The 27,599-nt window shown below is 38.3% G+C and overlaps 1 protein-coding gene across 2 annotated transcripts; it reads left to right on the forward strand.

Moving 5' to 3' along the window:
• The first annotated feature begins 580 nt into the window (after window positions 1-580).
• Window positions 581-26,940, forward strand: LOC137956024 (nucleobase-ascorbate transporter 12-like). 2 transcript variants are annotated; one of them, XM_068803312.1, is made up of 11 exons: window positions 581-1,296; window positions 1,396-1,493; window positions 1,578-1,748; window positions 8,631-8,731; window positions 16,017-16,152; window positions 16,314-16,364; window positions 16,459-16,746; window positions 24,579-24,634; window positions 24,733-24,926; window positions 25,569-25,855; window positions 26,353-26,940. In XM_068803312.1, exons 1-11 carry the CDS (start codon window positions 783-785, stop codon window positions 26,572-26,574), a joined length of 2,118 nt encoding a protein of 705 aa, XP_068659413.1. In that variant the 5' UTR covers window positions 581-782; the 3' UTR covers window positions 26,575-26,940. The 2 variants fall into 2 exon arrangements, with proteins under 2 accessions (XP_068659413.1, XP_068659415.1); XM_068803314.1 differs by lacking the exon at window positions 24,579-24,634 and having other exon boundaries at window positions 24,692-24,926.
• The last annotated feature ends 659 nt before the right edge of the window (window positions 26,941-27,599 follow it).

Here is a 27,599-nt window from a genome sequence, read left to right on the forward strand (position 1 = left end):
TCGTAAAATGAAACCGCCCCGGGCAGAGATCCGGTTTAGCCGCTTGAGGCAAGCTGCTACCTCCCCTAGGGATATAAATAATACTAGGGAAATAAAATCTGAAAACGCGGAAAAATGTTATTTTGTTTTATTCAAATAATAGATGAGAAATATTATCATTATCTAACTATCATTAAACACCAAAGTTGGATCCATATTTGCTGACCCATATAAAGTTAAGATACATGATCGTATATTCACTAACTAATTAGTTTAAAATTATTTAAAATTTTATCTCTGCTCATTTTAAAAGGGTAATAAGAATTCCATAAAAGGGTCCTCCTAATTCGTAAAATAATTAAGCACTAGGTGGACTGATCCAAAGATATCTCGAATTTATAAATAGTCCAATCTTTATGAAAGAATTGACCGCCGAGGGACAAAAGAATATTTTAATTTGACAAATTTTCACCGAAGAAAATCTAGGCGTGGTCCTCGATCCGTTCGGTCCCTCTGTCTGCTTGTTACATCATCCGAATATTTTCGCGAAAAACCGGGCTCCGGAGTCCACCCCTCTTAGTTGTCTATTTTTTTTGGCGCTTCTCTCTTCCCAACGACACACCACACGCCCCCACCTTCTTCGCTTCACACTGACACTCGCACTCGCTCTCGCTCTCTTTCACTCTCCCGGGCTCCTCTCCAGACGCGCAAACCCTAAGCTGAGGATCGAATCAGAGTCTCCGATCACTCAGATCTGTTTCCGAGCTTTGTTTTGATGAATGCTGGTGTAGTTTGACGGGGAGATGGCGAGCTCCGACCTGTCGAAACGTCAGCGACCGGGCCCGTGGCCGCCGGTGACACCGGACGCTCCAGCGGGGGCAATGCCGTCGTCGTCGTGGGCGAAGAGGACGGGTTTCAAGGCGAAGTTGTCTGGTGAGACGAATGCGAGCGATTCCGGGCAGATTGTGGTCAAGAGTAAGGAAAAGGAGCTTCAGCCGGATCTAGAGTCCGGTCGAGCTCGACCGCCGGAGGCAAACGGCGAGCCGCCGCAGGGAGATAGAGGTGTGTCTGTTGCTGCGCCAGATAAAGATGCGTCGTTGAAGAGGAGGAGGGAGAGCGACGGTGGAGGTGCTAAGAATACTGCGGGTCCGAATGGGCAGATTCGGGCGGAGCCTGTGCCGCCGCCGCCACCGCCACCACCTTTGAAACATACTCGTGAAGAGGTGGTTGATGTACTGCCGCAGTCTCACGATGACGATGGGTTTCCGATCAGGCATTCTCACATGAAGTACGAGCTCAGAGATACACCTGGCCTCGGTTAGTTTCTTTTCTGAACTACTGCTTTCTTCGAAAATCGTGATTTCGCGGTCTGCATAGAGCCTTACTCAAACTTCTGTGCTTTTCTTGTAAACTCAGTTCCGATTGGATTGTACGGTTTTCAGCATTATCTTTCAATGCTGGGCTCTTTGATTCTCATACCTCTCGTCATTGTTCCGGCAATGGGTGGCACTCATGTGAGTAACTTCTTGGCATTCTCATTTCTGCAACAGTTTTGCGTGTAAATATGCTTCAATCGGGCCAATTGCTAATATTGACAGGAAGATACTTCAATGGTGGTATCCACTGTACTTTTCATCTCTGGAGTCACAACACTATTACATACATTTTTTGGGTCGAGATTGCCGTTGATACAGGGTCCATCGTTTGTGTATCTGGCTCCAGCACTGGCAATAATTAATTCAAAGGAGTTTCAGGGATTGAACAATAATGTACGTCTCTTCTTCGTCCATTGTGTAACGTGAGGGTGTTTTCTTCTCTGATATAACCTTCTATGTGATTACCATTGCTTGGGATGCAATATCTGTACTCTGTAAGCAGATCCAATTCTTCTAATTATGATGTGCTTTCTGGAATTTAGTTAGGCTTTTCTGTTCATGTTGATTATCACAAACCGTACCTGTGCAACAGCGCTGGTACTCTTTTACGAATAGGTTGGTTGATTCATGATTAGAACTTTTCAAGATCTGGGTGGTTGTTGAATTCCCAATTTGGTGGTTTAATTGTATTTTGGAAAACCAATAAAGCTTGAGGGTTAATATTGTAGTGGAGACATCTTTTTGCTTCATCACTCAACTGGACTTACAAACAGTACCTGACTGTCAAGCTAGAAGCCTATTAACAACTAATTGGAAGAGAGGTATATGTATGTAAACAGTTACTTTTTAGGGGGGAGGAGAACATGTCAAATCTGTCATATGAGGTTGAGGAATCCATAGGTCATTTGTTGATTTGCGGCTCATTCAGTTTAGAGATCTAAATTCCATTGCTTTTGAAAGGGTGAAATTCAAACTTATATAAGGCAGTTCTTGAGCTGGCATTACTTAATCATGCAATCGTGGGCAATGAAGTAGTATCCATTGCCGTCTTAAAAAAAGGTAGTATCCATTGCATAAGATGAGTGGTAGATATAAAGATGTTGAGATGGATGTGTAACCGCAATAGGAAAGTAAAAACCAAAAAAAGGATAAAAAAATAAGTGTCAGGAGAAACACTCTGGAGTGATGCCAGTGAATGCAAAATAAGATAGAGCTGCTTTATATACATGTTCATCGTGGACCTAATAGAGAACTGAAGGTTTTATGGATGGTTGTTGATGAAGCTCCAGGAACTAGATGGGCCAAAAATGGCATGTATGGAAGTTGTGATGAAAGACTCAAGAAAGGGCAACCAGTTAATAGATTAAGATAAAATAGATAGAAGATGGAAGAAAAAGATTCATATAGTGGGCTTAAGACTTTTTTTCTATGAACTTCTTTATTTAAATTAACTAATTTTTCTATTGCAATTATTTTCGTAGATCATTTTTTTGTTCTGTTAAATATTTTTTGGACAAATATAAAAAAATAATTCAACATTATTTTAATAACATTTCAATGCCATAATAGCATCTTAATAGTATAATCATGTAAATGTTTGTCCATTGTAAAATATCATGTGATTTATTTATTCATTTGCAATAATTTATGGATGTAAATCTTTGTTTTGCATGTAGTGCATGTTCTTTTGTTATAGTCTATGCCCTTTCTTTACAAGATATCATGTCCATCAAATGAAATTAACCCTGTGAACTGAAGAGATCTAAAATTATCTGATCACTTTGGTTTTGGTTACAGCTAGAAAACTAACAGCTGAACTATAAATAACCAACTTACCAATTTTATTTGGAAGTTTGCCAGTCCTCAAAATTTTTTTTGGAAGACTGACCATGTGTTTCTTGTGTAAAACTCTTCAAAGAAAGCTCCTTGTTGACTCTTTTTTTAGAGGTCACGGATTTCCTGCATGTTTTGAGCAGTAAGTGGTTTTGTTCTAATTTAATTTCTAGCAACGCATACTTTCCAATCATCATGTGTGTGGTGCTAGTTGTAGGTGGACAGAGAAATCTGACTTAGGTGCCTTGTCCATGCCTAGGTTTAGAATGCCCTTGTCATTTTATTGACTGCAAGTGTTTGAAGTTGCCGATAATAGGTTTTTTTATGACCGTACTAGCTTGCACTTCTCCAACGTTAAGAACTTAAACCTTGATGTCTCATCCTAATATTCTGAATTCCCCGAGCCTATGAACTTCCTAAGATCAATGATTGAATGTGATGGTATACAAAGCAGACAGATTGGGGAAAGAACCCATGGGATATAGGGTGGGGATGAGTTCAGCAAAATCAAGCAAAAACCTTCCCCCAAAAAATCAACTAAATATATTACATTATGTATAAAATATAATTTATCTAATGTAACATATATGATGCTTGGCTTTCTAATAATGTATTTATCTATACTTATATGTTCAATATAAGAAATTAGTATTAAGACGAGAAAACTTTGGAGTAATATTGTTTGAAAGAGAAGGACCAAGTATGTTGGGTTGGTTATAGTTTTAAGTGATGGGAGTGGGTCGAAGAAAAACCCCCTTTAAATCTCTATCTAATTATCTTTTATGGGAATTGCATCTATTGGTCACTGCAGGTCCTCTTCTAGTGGCTGTAGGACCTGCCTATGACTGGTATTGTATGGTAGACGATAGTGCTCTTATTGCAGTCATTCTTAATCATGCATATGCAGGACTTAGAGTGTGTGAAACTTGGCACACTCTCATAAGGATTTTAAGACCGTGTTATGTTATAAAAGCGTTGTTTCCTCTGGAGTTGTTGTTCTACAAAAGCCTTATGGTGTTGTCACTTGAGATAAGTGGTTACCTACCTGTTTGCTAAGCAAATCTTCCTGCATATAACCAACCTCTTGCAATCAGTAAACATGCCCAAGTAGGGTGTGGAGGACTGGCATGATCTGTTTCTGTGAAATTCCATGATTGTAGGAGACACAATAGAGAGAATGTGGGAAAGAGAGTGCTGGAGAAAATAACTCATGTTGACTAAGAAGAGGTTAGATTAAGATTCCCTCCTCTTTTATTTATAAAATAAAATCATAATAAAATGATACTAATACTTGCTCTCTTTACACCCTTGGAATTAAGATTCTATAAGAAGCTATTTTCCTAGAAACCTAAGTAAACACAAATTACATCTTTTAGCTTTTCCCCTCAAGTTGAAGTTTACAACTTCAGCTTGTTACTTTGCATATAGAAAATAAAAAGAAAAGGAAAATTTCTTGCTTAAGTCTTCAATCGGCTCACAACTCTTCAACTTCAGCTTGCTCCACCTCAACTTGTTCAGCAATTGGCCGCTCACAAAAATTATTTCTCTTCCATTCTCCACCTTATTTGGATATCTGAATAGAAAGCTTTGACCACCACTGTGGAACACTTTATTGTAAGCTCCTCCCAACAATTTCTTGCTCTGTACTTCTCCCCCTCAAATTGGGGATCCATGACACTAAAAGACCCAACTTGCCTAGAATCAATGTGAGAGTAGAACATCACTCCTAGCCATTTGGAAAAGAGTTAAGAGACACCAACCTACCCATTTTTAAGGGAAGCACCATAGTAACCCATTTTTAAGGATGCAAAAACAACCTAACGCGACTCAACTCAAGCTGGACTTGGGCGTACTCCTGCTCTGCCAGGTAGTGGGTTTAGGGTATTGCTCCAAAGTAAGTAAAACCATAACCAATTGAAGAAATACAACTAGTGGTTGCATAACTTATCATTGGACATAACTCTGATGCTATCTTTTTTGTGAGACACATCTTCACTTAGACCATTCACTCTACAGACAAAGAGAGAACAAAAAGTGATCAATTTTTGACACCAAGGAGAACACCATGTTCATGTGTATTGGTATCTATTGTATTACGAAATTACAACACATACAAAATTGGCCCATGACAAATTTAAACAGGAATTCTGTTTTTCTCTTTCTTGTTAAAGAATATTTCCACACGGATTAGTGAGTTTAAAGATTTTGGGAAAAAATGTTTTTTAACTTGACTAGTCATTTTGGGATAGGCCTTGGACCCAACTTCACATGGTATTACATTAGGTTCTCATATGTGGGCCTTCGCCCAAATTATCCATGCATAGGAATCACAAAAAAAGGGCCTACACATGAAAGGGAGTGTTAAAAATAATAGTTCCACATAGATTAGTGAGTACGAAGATCTTGGGTTTATTAGTTGGGAAAGAAGCTTCCTAACTTGGCTAGTCATTTTGTTTTTCCTGCATTACTATAATCAAACTTCTCTCCAATGGTATGAAATCAGGCCAATATTCCAATCAAGTAGTCTAATTTTTCTGCTTCAATATACAAATTCTTGCACTTTGCTTTTATGAAACCAAAAAAGGACGTCCAAGTAACTCAAATTGTGTCAGCAAGAACAACAAGTTTCATGTCAGCAAATCATGCACCAGCAGCAAGTCTGATGCATTTTATGCCCAGCAACTTGTCTTCAAATCACTTCAGATCAATAACTTCCAGCAACTTGTTGCTCCACTAGGCACCCACATCAATTAGGAAATGTAAGTTCTGAGCATTCTCCTTCTGGGACTCCATGAGGTAGAACTCTACTCTATCAGACTGCTGCTCAACCGTTGATTAATTGTTCTGGGCAAATTCTGCAAGACTCTGTAAGTAATGATGCAACAATTGCAGCCTCAGTGATGGCTACATGGAAGAGAACATGGGAATTCAGCAGCTCGTGCCTTATCTGAAACAGAATTTACCAAACCTACAGACCACAAACACATTCCACAAGCAGCTTAGTGAAACCCTGCTGACCACAAGTACCTGGGAAAAACTTCAGACCGGAACATGATTTCGCACAAGACTTCACAGTGACGTAGTGACCACAACCGTTATGCATTGCATTTAAACGGAATATCTACTAAGCAGATACTCAGGTCAAGAGGTATCCATTAACCAGAGAAATCATATATGGCGGCAACCTATCCAGACTTCATCTGATATAAACTTGACACTAATGCACTTAAGTTTCATTTTGTTGGGGTTCTCAGATCACAACATGACAAGGTAGACCAACAACCAGATGGATAAATAGATTCATTGTCTTCTCACACTAGCAGAGCATAGAGAAATAATCTAAACCATTGAAATAAAAAAAAAACTAAACCATTGAGAAGAACAAAGAACTTGAGAAAGTAGGTTGCCGCTTAGAATCCTTAGACAAGCAAAATTCTAATTGAACTCTAACTCAAAACTGGCTTTGTCAAAAAGAGTAACAACACTAAGACTATGACACCAGAGTTCCAACTGACTCTAGCAGACTCTGAGACAAACTCTTCTTGTTGGTCGAAGACAAGAACTTATTAGACTGAGACTAAGAGAATGGAATGAGTGAGAACCATTGGGGCTGACACAAACTCTTCTAACTCTCAAGCAATGAAAACTTACCATATGGTATGAGACACTAGGGTAATTGAGTAGAGAATCCTATGAACAACAACACAACATTAATTACTGAGAGCTCATGTGATGTAGGAAAAAAACAAAAAACAACGTCACTTAACAAACAAGACATAACCTTGATCAATTTTCTTGCATGAAATGAACATATAAGATAGAGTAGTTTCATGGAAACATATAAAGACCCAGACTTTGTATGATATGTAAAACACAATTGCAAACAAGACAAAGTCAATTGCAGACGTGCATCACTAGTAATGAACTTAGTCTCAAGTTTGATGGAAAAGAACTAAATGCAGGACATAAGCCATTGATTTCCATAGAAGAAATAGGAATAGCTAGATAACAAAAAGAGAGAGACTTATGAAAACCTTTACAAGACATGCTCAATCAACTCTTGAACAAATTGAATTTGGACGGTAGCGTTTTTGGATACCTTAGCCCTGCGGTTTTGGCGGAGTTATCCATGATAGTAACGGTTGTCTTCTTTTCACCTTCGCTGGGCCAATTGAAATCTCAGATTTAACCACTGGGTTGCAGATTGTCAAACGCCATTTGGTGGGACCCGTCTGCATCGAGGGCGATTAAAAAATTGATATCAACTGGTGTGCGAAGTCAGCTTCTCCATGGTGACTCTAGGATATGTATTTTGATATATGTAATTTAATTTCTCTTCTAAACTGTAATTGGAAGCACATTCCTAGGTTAGCTAATTATTTAGGTTCGGGCTAAATTATGTGTTTCACTCCAACAACTTGTTGTGGAGGAAGATCCTTTTTAGCTAGGTATTGTACTCTTTTCTCATTTAATAGCTTATACGTCTTTATTCAAAAAAACAAAAAACTCTTGAACAAAGTGGAACCATAGAGAAACATGCCCAACTTGACTTCACAGCTCTACCATTGAATTCTTTAAACAAACCCAGAAACACATGGACATTAAGCTGCTACATGTAACCTTGAATAACATGTAATGTACAACAAGAAAATTAAAGAGAATTTAGACCATGGAGCAGCTCAATTAAGGAGAGGAAACTAAGAAGGGACAAAAAAATGCTTTGAAGAAGTTATTTTTTCTTCTTTTCTTCGTCTTTTTCTTCTTCCTCTTCTTCTTCTCTATCTTCTTTTTCTTCTCTATGTTAGGAACGTTGTCGCTCTGATACCCTATGAAATTGCATGAATGTAGGAGAAGCAATGGCGAGAACATGGGAGAAAGAGAGAGTTGGAGATAATATTTTTTAAACATAAAACAACAATATAAAGACACTATGAGCTTACTTTTTTACACCCTTGGAAATAAGATTTTATAAGAAATTAATTTTCAAGTAACCTAAGTAAGCATAAGTTACATTTTTTAACAGTTTCAAAACCGTATAACCTTGTCAAACCAGTGAACTAGTGCTATTGGTATTATTTTTGTAATAAGTTTGTGCAGAAAAACTCAATTTGCATGACTATGTCAACTATGCGTCCATCTGAACCAATTGACCATGCAGTGTTTTGAGGTCTTTTAGAACTGCAAATTATGGTATGGTCAGGCATCTGAATCTTGGCCTATAGTGGGTCTGCTTTGGTCTTACAACATGAGAGTGGTTACCTCATCTTTCATTGTATTTGGTTGTTCAATTGCTAAACCCAAAATGGAAATGCTTGTTAATGATTTGATGAATTAAATTGCAGCTTTTGATGATGGCTTATTTTGTTAATTATTCTTGTTAATAATCGTTTTTGTCCATGTTGGGTGTGATACGAAACTCACTAACTCTTGACAAATCTGCAGAGTTTTAAGCACATCATGAAGGAGCTACAAGGAGCAGTTATTATATCATCTGCATTTCAGGCATTGATGGGTTATAGTGGGCTAATGTCATTGGTTTTGCGGTAGGTTTCAACTCTTTTGTCCGTCTCCTTGACATTTACGACATTATTAATTTTAGTTTGAAATGGTGAAGAAGTTTTTTGTTAAAATTAAGTGTAAGGGTAGCTTAGTCATTTTATATTGGTTGTGTACTTAAGTGAGAATATTGTCATGTTCAGAATATTGAGATAAGCTTTATGGTTCAGTTTTTATGTTGCTTAGAGGTGATATTAGGAAGTTATAAGGAGTTATGTTTAAAAGCGGTAAATTTGTTATTATATCTCTAACCACTTCAGTTAATAAGAAGCAAGAGGGTCGTGTACAGACCTAATGATGGGCAACTCAATGCTCTCGTTCAGTCTCTCTTCTCTTTTCTTTCCTTTGTCCCTCTTCATTATGCTCCTATTCTTTGTTTCCTTTCATGGTACCAGAGATTCAAAGCAATAGGATCCTAATTTTGAGCCCGTGAAACACTTTGTCTTCCCTTTTTTGAACACAGCAACTCTTGAAAGACGGGGATTTCAGGATTTGCTACTGACTGAGAGTCAATGTTTGATTTTTCTTGTTTCTTCCTGTTCCATAACCCTAGGGTTGATGGTTTGTCCTGCCAATTAAGTAGTTCTATGTCTAATTAGTGCCTCAAGAGGGTTTTGACTTGAGATTATCCCATATCTAGTGTGCGCTAAGTACTAAACCCGTGCCTGGTGCTTGTGTCATCTTCAAGGAGGTTAATGGCAGCCAATTTGTTGCATTTTTTATGGTTTAAGGTTGAAATAACTCTTGTTGAAGGTGTTATGCATACTGGTTGAAATTTGAGTTTTTGATCAAAGCCCTAATAGTTAAGGTGGTGTCCACATAGTGTACGCAAGCATCATTTTGTGTTGACTTTACTTTATTGAGTTTGTTAGCTGTTATTATTATTTATGGTTGATTCTGGTGAATAGTCACTCTCTCAAAAAAATTTAGAAGTTCAAAAGGGGAAGATACTATTTTGATAAAAAAATTGAGTAGTTAGAATTATCTCAGTTGGTCTTAAAGTCAATACATATTTCTCTTAAGACCAAACAAAAGTTAAAATTCATTAGAGATAATCCATCGATTCCTATTGTAGATGATTGGGTAGCTGAAGATAGCCAAATCATGACCTAGTTACTCAATAGTATGGACTCCAAATTGAGTTAAATCATGAATTGTGAGACTACCAAGGAAACGTGGATGTCTTTGGAAGCTTTATGTGCACAAGAAAGCAATTTGTCTAGGGTGTATGAATTAAATACTAAACTTTCTAGTCTTAAGTGAGTTGCAAAACATCTTGTAGGAAATTAGTATCTTTCACCCTTTCATCATTGATGAAAAGGAGCTTCGGAAACAATAGTGGCAAATGTATGTTACTAAATTATTAGATGGCTTGGGACCAGAATTTGATGCAATTCGGGCTTAGTTACTTACCTCCTATGACATCCCATCACTCTCTAAAGCTTTTGACAAAGTTATGAGAGCAGAGACAATAGTTACATCCAAGGATAATAAAGAAGTTAAAGATGTTGATGCAACTACATTTAACACTCAAGGACGGTCAAAATCTGTATGAGGTCGTGGTGGAAGTGGTAGAGGCAAAAGCCATGATGGCTCAAGTGAAGGGAGAGGTTGGAGTGATGGTAAAGGTGACCGAAAGTGTGGTCATTGTGAATGCACAAATCATTTTTCAAATAAGTGTTGGAACAAGTTTGGAAAGCCTGCATGGGCTAACTCTTCTATTCAGGACAGTACTGAGCAATCTTCCAATCGAGCAATGGGTATACAACTTGGTGCCCCAGCGAGTTGTAGCAGCTTGCCTAGTGCATTGCTCAGCTGACTTTAGTGTCTCCTCCTCGGCGTTTGTAGCTTAGCCTATACTTCCTATAGCTACTCTTACCAGTTCGGGTACATGCGTCTTACACTTGCATACTCTGTCTTCTTGGGTTTTTGACTCATGTGCTTCATCTCATATGTTAGGTATGTCGACCTTATTTACTGATTTGAGTGAGTCTTCCGTTGTTAAACTTGTTACCCTTGTTGATGGATTTGTCTCTTTTGTTCATGGAGTAGGCAATATTAAACCTACCCATTCTTTTCACTTAAATTTGTATCATTTGTTCCTAAGTTTCCTCTTAATTTGTTCTCAGTTAGTCAACTCACAAAGTCTATGAATTGCTCAATGCCTTTTTATCCTATTTATTGAGTGATTCAGGATCTCACGACGAGGAAGATGATTGGTTCAACAGGTGAGAGAGGAGGACTATATCACCTAGGAGGATCATCACAACAGATTCCATCTGCTCCACATGTTGCAAGTTCTCCCTTTCATTGGCATTTACGATTAGGACAATTTTCTCCAACAAAGTTGGTTTAACTATTTCTTGCATTACAATCAAGTTTGTCGTTTTAGTGTGACTCATGTCAATTGGGAAAACGTCATTGGATTTCATTCTTTTGAGTCAAACAAAAAGTAGTAGTTTGTTTGAGATAGTTCATTCCGATGTATGGGGACCTGTCCTATTTTTAGTGTTTTTGGATAAGTATTTTGTTTCTTTTATTGATGATTTTGGCCGTACTACTCGGGTGTATCTTCTATGGGAGAGATCTAAAGTGTTCAATGTATTTCAATTTTGTTATAATGAAATCAGTACCCGAATTAATGCATCTCTTTGTATTTTTCATATCGACAATGGATTGGAACTTATGAATCAGAAGTTTGATATATTTTGTTTGGATCATGGGATAATTCATCGGTCTTTGTGTGTCTTCACTCCACAACAAAAGGGAGTGGCTTAATGCAAAAATCGTCGTCTACTAGAAGTTGTATGCGTGTTCCTAAGTTGTATTGGGGTGATGTTGTGCTTACAACTTGTTTGCTTAGAAACATGATGCCTTCTTCAGTACTTGGAGCCAAAATTCCCTCCAAATACTGAATTCATTTGCTACTTAATTCTCCCTCTGTCCTCATACTTTTGGATGTGTCTTTTGCGCATGTGGTTGGTTCCTCTGCTGAAAAATTGTCTCCTCGTGCAATCAAGTGTTTTTTTTTTTTGGGTTATTCTTGTATTCAAAAGGGATACAAATATTTTTATCCATCCACAAGACATTTTGTATCTGTTCATGTGACATTCTTCGAAGATGTTCCTTTTTTTTTCTATCTCCGACAAAGAATCACCTCAATCTCTAGCAAATACAGGTATGGTTTCTCCTAACCTTGTAGATGATGTTCTTGACCAGCCACCATCTATTACTACACCAAAGCACTTACAGGTATATCAGCGACGAAAAAGTATTTAGACGCTAGTCAAGGTTCCCTCTCTTGCCTATTCTGAGATCCTCTTCGTCTGCAACTCCTAAGGTAATTGATTTAGATCATCCTATTGCTCTTTGTAAGGGTGTATGTATGTCCAATAGACATCCATTGTCTCATTACGTGTCCTTTGATTCGTTGTCCACTTGTTACAAACAGTTTGCTATGTTTTTGTCTTCTGTACCATTCCTTCTTCAGCATAGGATGCTAGTGGAAGCATGCTATAGATGTTAAAATAGAGGCACTATGTAATAGAGGTACATGGAGTTTATGTGATCCACCTTCCAATGCTATTGTTGTGGGATGTCACTGGGTGTACACCGTGAACTATAGAGCAGATTGATCTATTGCCATATTTAAAGCTAGATTGGTGGCTTAGGGGTATACTCTAACCTATAACATCGATGTTTTCGAGACCTTCTCCCATGTTGCCAAATTGACTTTTGTCCACATTCTTATATTTGTTGCAGTTAATTAGGAATGACCCTTGTAACAATTGGATATTAAAAATGCCTTCTTATATGGAGATTTAGAAGATGAGATATATATGGAGCAACCTCCTAGGTGTGTTGTTTAGGGGGAGACTAGAAAGGTATGCAGATTAATGAAGACAATTTATGAACTCAAACAAAGTCCTCGGGCGTGGTTTGAGAAGTTTAGCTAGATAGTAATGTCTTTTGGGTTCTCTCGAAGCACTGTGATCACTCTCTTTTTGTTATGAATCGGTCATCTAGAATTATTGCTTCTTTATGTTGATGATATCATCTTGTCAGGAATGATAAGAAAGAAATTGAGGCAATAAAAGAGTACCTTGTTAAGTATTTTTAGACCAAAGATCTAACTTCTTTAAAATACTTCCTTGGGATAAGAGTTGCTAGAAGCAAGGTGGGAGTTGTCATAACACAAAAGAAGTATATTAAATAATAGTCTCACATGGATTAGTGAGTACAAAGATCTTGAGTTTATTAGAAGAGGCTTTCCTAAGTTGGCTAGTCATTTTGGGATGGGCTTTGGACCCAACTTGACATGGTATCAGAGCAGGTACTCATATGTGGGCCTACACCTAAATTATCCACTTGTGAAGCCACAAAAGAGGGCCTACACCTAAAACTATCCACTTGTAGAAAGAGGGCCTACACCTAAATTATCCACTTGTAGAGCCACAAAAGAGGACCTACACTTAAAATTATCCACTTTTAGAGCCACAAAAGTGGGTCTACACCTAAGTTATCCACTTGTAGAGCCACAAAAGAAGGCCTACACATGAGGGGGAGTATTATGGAATAATCCCACATGGATTAGTGAGTACAAAGATAATGAGTTTATGAGTTAGGAAAGAGGTTTCCTAAGTTGGTTAGTCATTTTGGGATGGGCTTTGGACTCAACTTGACAAAGTACGTTACTGATATGCTACAGGAGTATAACCTATTAGGTGTGAAACCTACAAAGACACCTATGGAAGTTGGTAATGATCTTCATGATAAAAGTAGTGATGAGTTTAAAGACAAAATAATGTATCGAAGGTTAGTTGGAAATTGATTTATGCTGTGGTTACTCATCCTGATATATCATTTTTTGTAAGTGTGATAAGTCAATTCATTGAACATCCACACAAAATTTATTTGGAGGCTGCTCAAAGGTTATTGAGATACTTAAAAGGGTCACTTAGAAAAGGGTTATTTTTTATACCTCATAATAGTTTAAAGACAGAAGCTTTTGTTAGATGTAGACTATGCTAGAACCCAATTGATAGGAAGCCCATGACTGGTTATTGTGTGTTTGTAAGAGGAAATTTGGTAAGTAGTAAGAGCAAAAAAAAAAAAAAAAATGTGGTGGGCTTGTTCTAGTGCAAAAGGTAAGTATAGAGTTACAACTCATACTGTAAGCGAATTAAAGTGGGTTAGATATGTTCTTCAAGAGTTAAATTTGTGTGTTGCAGAACCTATGACCATGTATTGTGATAGCCAGACAACTATTTTTATCGCAGGCCATCCATAGTTTCATGAAAGCATCAAACATATAGAGGTTGATTGCCACTTCATTCGAGATGAAGTTATGAGAAAAGAAGTTGTTACCCCCTATTTCCAGTTTAGTGATCAAGTTGGTGATATCTTTACTAGCCTTGGGTAGGCGTGAGTTTGGAACATTTTGTAACAAGTTGGGCCTCTTAGACATATAGGCTCCAACTTGATGGGGATAGTTAAAATGTAGTGTAAGGATAGTTTAGTCATTTTGCATTAGTTGTATACTTCAGTGAGAGTATTGTCATATTCAGAGTGTTGAGATGAGTCTATGGTTCGGTTTTTATATTGTTTAGAGGTGTGGTTAGGAAGTTATGAGTTATGTTTAAGAGGAATAATTTTGTAATTATTTCTCAAAGCACTTAAGTTAATAAGAAGCAAGAGAGATCATCTACAGACCTAACGAGAGCCAACTCAACTCTCTCTTTCAGTCTCTCTTTTCTCCTTCCTTCTTCTCTCTTCATTGTTCTCCTAGTTTTTGTTTTCTTTCACTTTTATTACTAAGGAAGGAGTATAAAAACATTATTATTTTGATGGATTATTATGTTAATATTTTATTACTTGTTTGTAAGTTGGGAGATTTTTAGTGTTGGTTTTTTGCATATATGTGAGATCTTTTTTATGAGCTTTGTTTTACATACTATAGATAATTACATCAAAATTTCAATAGCACCACCAAAGGTTATTTCAAACAAGCTCAACTCAGGGCTTGAGCTTGGTTGAGAATTGAGCTGAAGCCCAAGCAGCCCACAAACCGATGATAAAACTAGCTGAGCTCGAGCCTTGTTGAGCTTGGTTCAATGGCTAACTTAGTTGGCTCCAGATTATGTAATTTGTTTTACAAAAAAATTCCGTTTTGTATAAGGTAAACCTAAGAGTTTGAGTTGACCCATATTTTTATGAAGCCGAGCCAAGCTCGAGCCTATGGAAATATGCTAAGGCTGAGCTTGGCTTGAGCTCAGGTAGGGGTGTCAAATTTTGTCCACTTACCCGATTTTTCATTTTTTGTTTTTATTAAATAGAATAAAGCTGAACTAAAATTCTTACCAAATAAGCATTCAGGTTCCTTTTTTATTAAATGGAACATAAATGGGTAGAGTTATTCCTTATCTGATTAACCAATTACCCAATTATATATAAAAGAAATCATGTAAATTTTATTTGATTGAATGTATTTTTGGGATAAAACATGTTTCAAGCACCTTTTGCTAAGGATTTTTTAAATTTTTTTAAGATTTGGTTATACATTAGAGTTGTTCTTAGGATTCCGTGCATATGATAATTTGATTTTTTTAATACTTGGTTGTTTTATAAAATTTTAAGACATTTTGTTATTGTTACATTGATTTACCCAATTACTTGTTCTTCTATTTGAAAATTAGGTAAATAAACGGTATATAGAGTATATAGAACAACTAGTTCTATATACTGATAATACTAAATATAAATGGAACTAATGAGGAATCACTTATTCTGTTCCGTTTATATCCTATTTATTCTGCTATGTGCAGGCTCCGTCTCTACTTAAGTAAGGCTCATTTTCACCCCTATTCATGCATCTTCTTTAGGACAAGGATATAAAAGAGCATTCCATAGAGGGGGAAAGTGTAAAAATAACATATGAAACTTTTGGTGTTGTCTATTCCGTTTTTTATTTCTCCCCCATTTTTTGTTGTTAGGGTAAGAAGGTCTTGTAATTTAGAGTTACGAAGGGTTTCAAGAGAACGCTAGTTTTATCATTACATGCATATTATTCAGAGAACTTAATGAAAGAGGATTACGGGTTGACAAGAACTCCTACCTACCATTGATGCGAATACGTAATTCTGTTTGTTTCTCTTGTTTGCTCCCTTTTGCTCTTATTTCTCATTTGCTAGATCGGGTTACAGAATCTATTATGCTAGATATGCTGTTTGTCTGGCCTTGGGCTTACTCCTCTGAATTATTATTATGCTGCAGATTGATCAATCCGGTGATTGTAGCCCCAACAATTGCAGCGGTTGGACTATCTTTTTTCAGTTATGGATTTCCTCAAGTTGGTACTTGCCTTGAGATTGGTTTAGTACAGATATTGCTGGTTATCGTTTTTTCACTTGTGAGTTCAGAATATATCATTGCTTATATGCCTAAATTTTTTATTCTTATTACAGTTTTCTGCCTTCTGTGATCTTTGAGTTCTAAATTGTCATTGTTCACTTTTTTTTAGCACTTTGAGACAGTGTATCTGATCTATTTCCTTCTATATTCATGTGACAGTATCTGCGGAAAATATCTGTATTTGGCCATCGCATATTTCTGATCTATGCTGTAAGCCTACTGTTTTTACTCTTCTTTCATACATTTGTGTATGACTTAAATTTATGTTATGGTTAGCTGGTCACTAAAGTTGGATAATTTTCAGGTCCCATTAGGACTGGGAATCACATGGGTAGTTGCTTTCCTTCTTACTGAAGCTGGAGCATATAGCTACAAGGGCTGTGATGCTAATGTACCTACTTCAAATACACTAAGCCCACACTGCAGAGATCATTTTATAAAGATGAAACACTGTCGTGTTGATACTACTAATGCGCTGAGAACGTCACCATGGTTTAGGTTCCCTTATCCATTACAATGGGGTACCCCTGTCTTTACTTGGAAAATGGCTATCCTGATGTGTGCTGTTTCAATTATTGCTTCTGTTGACTCAGTAAGTTCTTGACCCTTTTCTTATTTTTATGAATCTTGCATTTCTCTTAGCTGCCCCCTATTCATTTTCTTTTTCTCTTGTGTGTTATTATTACACATGCTGGCCTTGCAGTTTTCTTGTATTTGATTCCCACTCTTTGATTGCATATCATTTGGAAAAATGGTTCACTATTATCAATCTTGACTGATCTGTAGCAGGCACCACCAGTGGTTGTATGAGCATGGGAACAAGCTGCATGATCTCTTTTGTTCATATATAGTTCATCTACTTAATGACCCAAGTTGGGTCCTTTTCACCTCTTTTTGGCCACCTTATGGTGTTGCTCTCAATTGTAGAAGGTCATTTCTGTGCATCAACCTATTTGGGAAACAGGGTCTATTAAGCATCTAAAATTCAACACACAGGATTTATTTCATTTGGATGGTCACTTGTGCTAGCTACCATCAACAGAAGAACATGAGTATCGTTTGCTGTATTGTATGAGCAAGGAAGTTGAAACTTCTTTATGGAAGTACGAGTGAACATATCTTTTCCTTAATATTTTAAACCAACATGTGGCTTACTGATTCTTTACTCCTTAAACATTTCCACTTTAAATAGTTTCCTATTGTCTACTGTCCTAATTAGGAGAGTTTTATTTAGAAAAAAGTGTTTGGTTAGTAGTTTCTTTACTAGTAGTCAATTTAGGAAAGTCATACCTGGCAGTTTCCATTTTTGTTGATTTCTGGAATTCTCTTCTAGCAAGTGGTTTTCATTTTACTTGAGTCAGAATTTAATTTTAATTGGGAGGTATAGTCCTAGGAATATATTTTTTTAGTGAAGTTACTTATTTTGACAAGTCTTTAGAGGTCTTAGAGTCTATAAATAGGTAAATATGCTATAACCTTGAACAAGTTTTGAAGATTAATACGATTTTTTTCTTTTTGGTTGTTGGAGCACCATTATTTCTTCTTTCTTTTGCTGAGAACAGTTTCTTAGTAGATTTTTTTTTTCTTGTGCTAGCTACTTATAGTAGCATTACAACACCTGAAAATTCAAATTCTTTCCTTGGAACTTGAAAATCAGGAATTTCTTAGAGTTGGGAAGATAAAGATTAGGTTACCAGATTCTAACCTTCTCTATCAACTCTACTTGTATGGGAGTCTGTGGGAAAAAGTCCCACACTGAGAAGTGTTAAGAGAAATAATTGGGTTATAAGATTGAGCAATACACCTAAGTGGCTAGTCATTTCAGGATGGAACTTGGCTCAATCCAATACTGGTATCAGAGCAAGATATGTGCGTAGGCCGAAGCCTAATTTGTGCTTATCTGTGTGTGTTGTGGGCTCTATGAGGTGGGAGTTTGTGTTTGGGGGCTCCATGAGGTGGAAGTTTGTGTATTTTGAGCTCCATGAGGTAGGAGTTTGTGCCCATGTCCATGTAAGTCTAGACGTGAAGGGGAGTTTTGGGTAAGAAAAAGTCCCACATTGAGAAGTGTTAAGAGAAATAATTGGGTTATAAGGTTGAGCAATAGGTCTCCTAAGTGACTAGTCATTTTGCTATGGAACCTGATGCAATCAAACAATGGAAACACAATTGATATTATTGCTCTAATACCATGTAAAAGTATGGCAAATTAAGAAGAAATTGAGGAGAAAAGAGAAGAAGAGCTAGAAGAGAAGTAGAGAAGGTTGTGTTGAATGGAGCAACTGACATTAGGGTATGGAAACAACTCTATATTGTCTTATATACTTGTTAAATTTAGGTCGAAGGCCCTATCCCAAAATGACTAGCCACTTAGGAAACTTTTTTCCCAGCTAATAAATACAAGATCTTTATACTCACTTAATGTATGTGGGACTATCCTTTAACACTCCCCTTTACGTGTAGGCACGTGGATAATTTGGGTAGAGGCCCTCATGTGTAGGCACATGGATAATTTTGGGTGGATGCCCACATATGAGAACCTTACTCTGATACCATGTTAAATTTGGGTCGAAGGCCCTATCCCAAAATGACTAGCCACTTAGGAAACCTTTTTCCCAGCTAATAAATACAAGATTTTTATACTCACTTAATGTATGTGGGACTATCCTTTAACAATACTCACTTAAGAAAAGAGGGTAAAAAATGATATATATGCCCCCACTACATATAAACCCTTGTATCTCCCTAATTACATCTTAGAATGAAAAAAAATCTAATTATATTACTCTAGCATAAAGGTAAGCTAATAGCCATCCTATCGGTGACTTTTTTTTTTTTTTTTTGAAAAAGATGTATTAATAAAAGAGAAAAACAAAATTTACAAATTTGGGGGAGCAAATCGCTTACAACTAGCGATTGTAGGTTAGCTCACTGCCCAGCAAGCACATTTGCTGCCGAATTAGCGGATCTCGGAATTTGAGTCCAAATACAAGAAACAATTGAGGTAATATTTAAAATTTCCCAAAAGGTATCCCAATGTCGCCACGGGGGAGGAGAAGCATTTTCACACCATCCGATGACCACTTTTGAGTCACCTTTGATATGAAGAGGGTTGTTGCAATTGTCTCTGAAGACACAGAGACCGGAGAGGAGGCCATGTAGCTCTGCAGACGTAGAGTCAGATATGCCCAGAGGGCCGGCATAAGAGAAAAGCTGATTGCCGGAATGGTCTGAAATAACACCTCTAAAACCCGAAATCCTTGGATTACCGAGAGACGAGCCATCAAAGTTTAACTTAAGAGCAGGAGGAGACCATTCTTGAAAAATCGGGATCTTTGTCCCAGAATGCATCATAGCCATATTTCTCCAGTTGTCACGGATAGGGATGCCCAAAAAGGAAGAGAAGACTTTCTTAATTAGAAGCCAAGTAGATATATGACCCACCACTCGATCCGCTACCATATCTGCAGATTCATATTTTGCATCAAATTGTCTTCTATTACGCTCATTCCAAAGCTCCCACGGGATGAAACTAACGCAAGCAAAGAACATCATTTTTCCAAGGCCAGGCAGAGGGGTACTAGTGAGCGACTTACTGAATGAGAGAAGATCAGCCGCCATGCAGAATTGTAACCCAAACTTACTAAGAATGAGGGTCCACACCTTCCAAGAGAATATGCATTGAAAAAGAACGTGGCTTGTGGTTTCATCTTCAGAGTTGCAGAATGGGCACAGGGTGTCAATTGAGGGATGGCCTCTTCTTCTAAGAACGTCTGCCGAGAGAATCTTGCCTTAACAGGCGCTCCACATGAAGAACTTTACCTTTGGGGGAGCACAAATACGCCATACGAAGTTAATTTCGTACTCCCTCCAAGACAAATTCCAGCCATTTAAGAAGGCTTATACAGATGAAATAGTGAATTTGCCCCTTTTATCTGGCCACCAAATGAGTTTGTCAGCCTCCAAAGGATGAATTTTAACTGATGCAACAGAATCCATCAGGCGACTAGCCTCCAGGGCCTCGTTATCTGATAGACCCCTTCTAGGATGAAGGTTCATACCACCCCCCTCAAAAGCTTCTGCTATTGATATGTCTCTACGAGATGTGACGAGAAATAACTTCTGAAATCATCCTGCAATGGCACCTGCCCTATCCACAAATCTTCCCAAAACTTGAGTGATCTACCGTTGCCAACATAGAATCTATTGGAAGCAGGAGGTATAGTGCTCTCCATATTGAGGATAAACCTCTACGATTACCACCTGACATCCACCAATGAGTGTTCCCACCAAGCTTAACAAGAACCATATCCTTCCAGAGATTTGAAGAATGGGTATTGAACTTCCATAACCATTTTAGAAGCAACGCTTGATTCATATTCTTGGATTTCCGAATTCCCAGGCCACCCATATTCTTTGGCAAATAAACATCATCCCATCTAACCAAATGATACTCAAAGGTATCGTTCGAACCCCTCCATAAGAATCTTCTTTTGAGTCTATCCATAGCCTTACAGATGGAGATAGGACAGGGCATAAAAGATAGTGCATAGTTAGGAATTCCTGCAATGCAAGACTTGAGAAGGATGAGCCTACCCGCTTTACTAAGCAGACGTCTCTTCCAGGATGCAAGCCAGGCTTCAATTTTCTCCATCACGGGATTCCAGAGACTCTTACATATACTCCCATTGAATAGTGGCAGACCGAGGTAGGTTGCTGGTAGGTGACTTGTTGAACACCCAAATATACTAGCCATCTCTGCAAGAATCTCATGATTAACATTAAAGCCCATGAGGGAAGTCTTTTCCCAATTAACTTTCTGGCCAGATGCTAATTCAAAGAGCTGCAACACTAATCTTTCTTGCACTGTCAGTGTTGCCGATTCCAAATATGATGGTATCGTCTGCATACTGAAGAATGGGAATATTGAAAGCCTGATTGGTGCTAGTTGGAGGGAGCCATCTGAGATTACCTGCCGAGTAAAACATAGCGGATAAGAATTCACCAACCATATTGAATAGAAGCGGGGAGAGAGGATCACCCTGTCTGATTCCTCTAGTTCCTTTGAAATAACCACAAACTGAGCCATTAAGGAGGAGAGAATACGAAGCCAAGCCCACACAACTTCTAATCCAGAATTTCCATCGATTTCCAAATCCCATTTTTTCCATGATCTCATCTAGAAGAATCCAGTTCACTCTGACAAAAGCTTTTTCAAGGTCTAGTTTCAAGGCAATTCTTGGACCCTTATTGCACCGAAAATTGTCAATAAGTTCATGCGCAGCCATAGTGGAGTCCAAAATCTCTCTTCCTTTTAGAAAAGCGCCTTGCCCTCTGTGTATAACTGTTGGAAGAAGAACTTCGAGACAATGGGCCAAGATTTTGGCTATAATCTTGTAAGCACTTGAGACAAGACTAATAGGCCTGAAATCCTCTGGTTTCTCCACACTAGCTTTCTTTGGGACCAAGGCAATAAAAGATGCACCGATACTATGGAATGTAATACCATTGTTGAAGAAGCCATTAATCATCGTGATGATATCCTCCTTGATACGAGACCAGATTTTTTTTAGAAAATCTCCGTTAAAGCCATCAGGGCCCGGCGTCCTATCACTTTCCGTGCCTAGGACAGCACGCTCAACTTCTCCGGCTGAAAACGGCATCTCAAGGAAAGAGGCAGCCATTGGGGAGAGACGGGGGAGCAACACATTAGTAATCGAAGTCCGACACGGTGTTACCTCATTATTTATACATAATGAGGTAATTCGGTTGGACCTACGCTTTGCCGAAGCTACAACATGGAAGAACTTTGTGTTGGCATCTCCTTCCTTAAGCCATTTAAATATGGCTCGTTGCTTCCAACGGACCTTCTCTTGATGGAGAATTGCATCAAGATTAGAATTAAGAGAAATACAAGAAGAGAACTCCGCTGGAGATAAATACATTTGTTCTTCCGCCAGATCAAGGTCCGCAAGTTGAGAGAGAATAGAAGTCTTCTCAGCAACTATAGAGGAGCGATGGTTTGTGGCCCACTCTTTAATTTTCTTTTTTAGGAATTTAAGCTTCGAAGGGAAAGCCCACTCCCGCCTGCCCAGATATGGACCCGCAATCCACCATTAATCAACAAGAGCCTCAATTTTTTTTGCCAATAACCAGGAATTTTAGAACCGAAAAGGAGAGGGACCCCATTTCTCGAAAGAGGTGGTCAGCATGATAGGCCAATGATCGGATCCCACCCTGTTCAGAACCCGACCAAAAACATTCCCAAAGAGCTGCAACCAGTCTGGACAAGCCAAAAAACGATCCAACTTTGACAGAATTGGCTGTTGTTGGTTATTCGACCATGTAAAATTTTTCCCAGAGAGGGGAATCTCATCCAGCCCACATCCGCCGATGAAGTAAGAGAAACACCGCATAGAGGCAAAGATGCAGTTGGCCGGTGGTTTCTTCTCGTTGCACTGTCGAATAGCATTAACATCCCCTGCAAAAAGCCAAGGGACTCAGCTCTTCCCAAAACAGGCTACGCTCACGGTATCTGTTCTTAATATCTTGTGTGCAGCTTCCAAATGTATCTTCCTCGGGTGCTCTATAAACTGGCTGACCATTCTCACTACAAATGATATATTATGTTGAGTCTGTAGCATAAATAAGATTGCCTACTAACCTTCTTTACATAATCTTGTATTTAAGCTCGATGCCATCCTTTTCATGAAGACTGTGATTTACGTCCATAGGGGGTCTTAGCAGGGCCTAATTCCCAACAGTTCATATTTTTGAAGCATATTAGTACATTTTTTATATTTTCTCTGTGCCAGAACAATACCTGTTTTACTTCTTGCTACTTCAATCAAAAGGGAATACTTGAGTGAACCTAAATCCTTAGTTTGAGACTGTTTTGCAAGATTTCCTTTAGCTTCTTCAATGCCTTTCACATTGCTTGCAAACAAGACTATATAATCAACATATACAGTCAAAACTACAACTTCAGAAAATCTCTTCACAAACAACAAATGGTTACAGTGACTTCTTGCAAACCCCAATCACATAACTACTTGGCTGAATATTTTGAACTAAGCTCTAGGATTCTACTTGAGGACATTGATAACTTTATGCAATCCCTATGTTTTTCTTGTGGCCCCCCCTAAGTAACACACCCAAGAGGTTGCTCCATATAAACTTCCTCGGCTAGATCACCATACAAGAAAGCACTCTTAAGATCCAACTGGAACAAGGGCCTCTTAAGATCCAACTGGAACAAGGGCCAACCATTGTTGACAACAACAAAATTCAATATTCAAACTGTGGACAGCCGTGCAACTGGAGAAAAAGTATCAAAGACATTTACTTCATAGGTTTGCCTGTACCCTTAGACTACAAGTCTGACTTTATATCTTTCTATAGAACCATCCGCCTTGTACTTCATTGTGTAAACCCAATGACAACCAACTATAGCAGCATCTGGTGGTGGCTCACGTAATGTCACATGCCCCTATCAAGTAAAGATTCCATCTCTATATCCATGGCTTGTTTCCAACGAGGAGAATATATGACTTACTGTATGGAAGAAGCAATAAAACAAGAGGACAAAGGTAATGCAAATTTTTTGAAGGAACTAGACTGAAAGAAAGTAAACAAACTTGGAAATGTGATGATTAGTACCATGTTGAGTACGAGCCTAGACACCTTTACAAAGTGAAACAGGTAAATGTAAATTAGTTACCTTCAGAATTGTAACAAAGAAAGCATTGGTGCGGGTGGAGGAGAGAGTCCGTTTGTGCTGGCCTTGAAAGGTGTCCTTTTTTTATAGACTTACAGTGGCTTTGGCATTGGTGGATCAACAAGTGACACAATTCTAGGAACATCTTCTACAAGATGAGGTATACAACCATCTAATTCAAGTAAAGGAGAAGTACCAGACTCTGCAGACTGTAAAAAATAGGGGACATCTTCAAAAAATCTAAAATCTGCAGACAAAGACCTTTTTTTGGTTGCTGGACAATAACACTTGTACCCTTTTTAATACAGCAATACCAAGGAATACACTCTAGTCGAGGACAAAGGAGAAATAACTGACTAGTCGGCTTGAGAATCTATAAAGCAATCTTCCTACTAAGCACAGATGAGGGCATCCTACTAATCAGGAAGCAAGCAGTGAGAACAACATCCCCTAAACTAACTCGTTTACTTGCAGTATTCTCTTAAATTCATAATACAGTAGGCGAAACACAAATAGATCATGATCCATTGGACAAAAGCTTGAGTGTGTGATTGCAAGGAATTGAAACTAATAACTGCCTGTAGATTGGTGACGAAACCAAGCTGTAAGTTAGCCCTGAATATATATCTTTTTCATTTCCCTGATTGATTCTGATTATATTCCTATGACTGCGCAAAATGTGAGTGACACATTTGTTGTATTTTTATCAGTGTTCTGTACCCATTTTGGTACCTGAAATTTTGTGGGACATGTTCAGAACTTTGAGGTATCTTTATTTTTCTTATTTTATTTATTTATTTATTTTGTGTTACAATGTGTCTAGGTTGGATCTTACCATGCATCGTCTTTGCTTGTGGCATCCAGACCTCCAACAGCTGGAGTTCTTAGCCGAGGAATTGGTTTGGAAGGCCTTTCAAGTGTCTTGGCTGGTCTTTGGGGTACGGGAACAGGGTCTACAACTCTTACAGAGAATGTTCACACTATTGCTGTTACCAAAATGGGAAGCCGCCGAGCAGTTGAGCTTGGTGCTCTGATTTTAATACTTTTATCTCTTATTGGTAAGTTCTTTTTGTTGTTGTTTACTTGTTTTAGAAAATGGCTTTGCAACTTTGGCATTGGTTCCATATATCTCAGTGCATTAATGAGCCACCGGATAGGTCAATGGGCAGGTTTACTCCCCTTCACAGTTTATATATCATTGTCTGAGCCTACATTATTTTGCTCAGTCTTGAAGCCTGTTAGAACATCCTATAGTGGTTGGCAGGAAAAAAATTGTCTTTCCTGTGTGAATTTCATATTTTCTTTATTCAATTTCAATTGACTTGTGCTTTTTTTCAGAAAGAAAAATTGCCTGAATCTCTTTGAATAGGCTTAAATCTTTTCTCATTTGGGGCAGCTTAGATTAGGTCCAGCCTCCACCCTGCCTTGTGATAAATCTTTTGTATGACTATCTTGGACTTGATTTGCCTTGGGGCAGATTTTTAGAAGTGGCAGAGAAGTTCCACACTCTGAAGGGAAGCTTGTAATACGATAGTGGTTATAGTATCAGTGGTTTGTGAGAGGTCTTGAGTTTTATTCTTAACATTGCTAGAGATTTCTTAGTTCACTTCACAAAAATAATTGGAGACGTCTTTTTTTTTTTCTCCCTCTTTGCTTGTGTCGATCAAATGACCTCTGAACACTCTTCTTATGTTTGACAGGAAAGGTTGGGGGTTTTCTTGCTTCTATTCCCGATGTTATGGTTGCAGCTCTTTTATGCTTTATGTGGGCAATGCTAGCTGCTTTGGGTTTGTCCAACCTACGCTATAGTGAAGCAGGAAGCTCTAGAAATATTATCATTGTTGGGCTCTCTTTGTTTTTCTCGCTCTCTGTACCTGCTTATTTCCAGCAATATGGTGTGTCTCCCAATAGCAACTCATCTGTGCCCAGTTATTTCCAACCTTACGTTGTAGCATCTCATGGTCCTTTCAAGAGCAAGTATCATGGGGTATGCTACTTTTGCCTTCCTCCATGTGTTCATTACTTTGACAATTCAGATTGGTTTCTCCTGTCAAAAGTCTAAGGAGATATTTTGACAGGTGTATGTAAATTGATTAGAAAATATATCATGCAAATTTTTCAAAGAGGAAAATAGGTCTGGTTGCAACAAGACCATATACTTCGATAAATAACCAGTTTAATACTATGCTGTCGCTGGCCTTCCTTTTGGAGCAAAAATGTCAAATTATAAAACATTGTTCCATAATTTGCTAACTAATACATAGTTAGCAAATTGAGGGTATTGTGCTACTCTCACTATTGACAAATACAGATGGGTACACGAGTGAAACAGTGACAATTTTCATAGCATCGGAAGCTTCCCTTTTTATCTGTTCAACTTGTAAGGGCAAGGAAGGCCATCTTCTCTAGCAGTTAACTGTTCAAAGAGGCATGTACTTTTGGAAAACGAGATGCTCATGTCTGTCTTTCTTTGATTTTTGACAGCTGAACTATATCTTGAACACACTATTATCGTTTCACATGGTGATTGCATTTCTTGTTGCTGTGATCCTTGACAACACTGTACCTGGCAGCCGGCAAGAGCGAGGGGTTTATGTGTGGTCTGATCCTGAGACAGCAAGGAGAGAACCAGCTGTTGTCAAAGATTATGAGTTGCCTTTGGGGGTTGGTAGAGTCTTCAGATGGGTGAACTGGGTTGGCCTATGAGTGTGATCAGCATGGTCGTGCTGGCCCTCCTTGTCTTGCTGTGTTCAGCAGCTTTGGCTCATGCACCGGGAGTTCTCAGGTCATATACTCTATATCATTGACAACGCTTGATATATGGGCCAAAATTGGGTTTCTTTGTCATTTGCATGGAAGCATTGCAGACGGCTATGCCCTTGGTGGGAGAAATTGAGTCGTGTATAATAGTCGATGTTGGACGGGTTCAGTCTTGTGTTGTAATGCTAAATTATATAGACAAATGTATGTAAGTTACTTGAGTCACAGAGAAGACGCCTGTCACGAGATGTTTGTTGTTGTCTTTGATGGTGGGTGGAAATTTATTGAGAGAAATGAGTTATTCTGTATTCATCAATTGACTGCCTCCTCGCCCCTGTTCTTATGTTTTCATCCCTTGTCTCAGTTGAAGTAGTCTAGCGGTGATCTCATCATTTACTGGCTTATGATGACTAACTGACGATCTACATTTTAAAAAGGGGGCGCCAAATTGTTTCATTCATTAACTCGAGCAGGGAACATCATTGAGTGTACTGTTTCTTCAGCCAATCCTCTATGTTTCTTCAAAATTCTTTTAGCAAACTACATTAACAATTCATGAATCTTCGACCTGATTCCTCAACATATATCTTTAAAGCTCCAACAGTATTGAACAGCTTTTGTCCTTAAATTGCATCATTAAGAAAAAAAAAAAAGCAATTGGAAAATCTTAAGGTCACTTCTGAAAATACTAAGAAGAGAAGCTCAAAGGTATTGAGATTTTCTATATCTAGACCCTGCCTGACAATATCTTGGTCCTCCTTGGTTGCTCCTCCACCATTTTTTACCATGAGGTCGAGCTCTGTTACACAAAAATGGGTGGGTTTCTTATTTTACCTCTGAGGCTAAGGACGAGCTTCTCTTAAAAAACCCGCACCGAATTGTGTCTATAATAGGTAAAAGAAAGGGTGGGTTTAAAGAGGACCCCATGCGGTTACAAGGTGGGTACCGCCCTCACCAAAACATGTTGCCAT

This window comes from Aristolochia californica, unplaced genomic scaffold (assembly GCF_029961685.1).
Source record: "Aristolochia californica isolate CCGP_79_NKW_82.1479 unplaced genomic scaffold, dmAriCali1.0.hap1 SCAF_2, whole genome shotgun sequence".
Taxonomy (NCBI): Eukaryota; Viridiplantae; Streptophyta; class Magnoliopsida; order Piperales; family Aristolochiaceae; genus Aristolochia; species Aristolochia californica.

Excerpts from the sequence above, each read along its gene's own strand:
- LOC137956024 (XM_068803312.1), top strand. The coding sequence starts at position 783 with ATGGCGAGCTCCGACCTGTCGAAACGTCAGCGACCGGGCCCGTGGCCG. Across the intron at positions 1,494-1,577 it reads CGGCAATGGGTGGCACTCAT|GAAGATACTTCAATGGTGGT; the intron begins GTGAGTAACTTC and ends TAATATTGACAG. Across the intron at positions 25,856-26,352 it reads TCAAGAGCAAGTATCATGGG|CTGAACTATATCTTGAACAC; the intron begins GTATGCTACTTT and ends GATTTTTGACAG.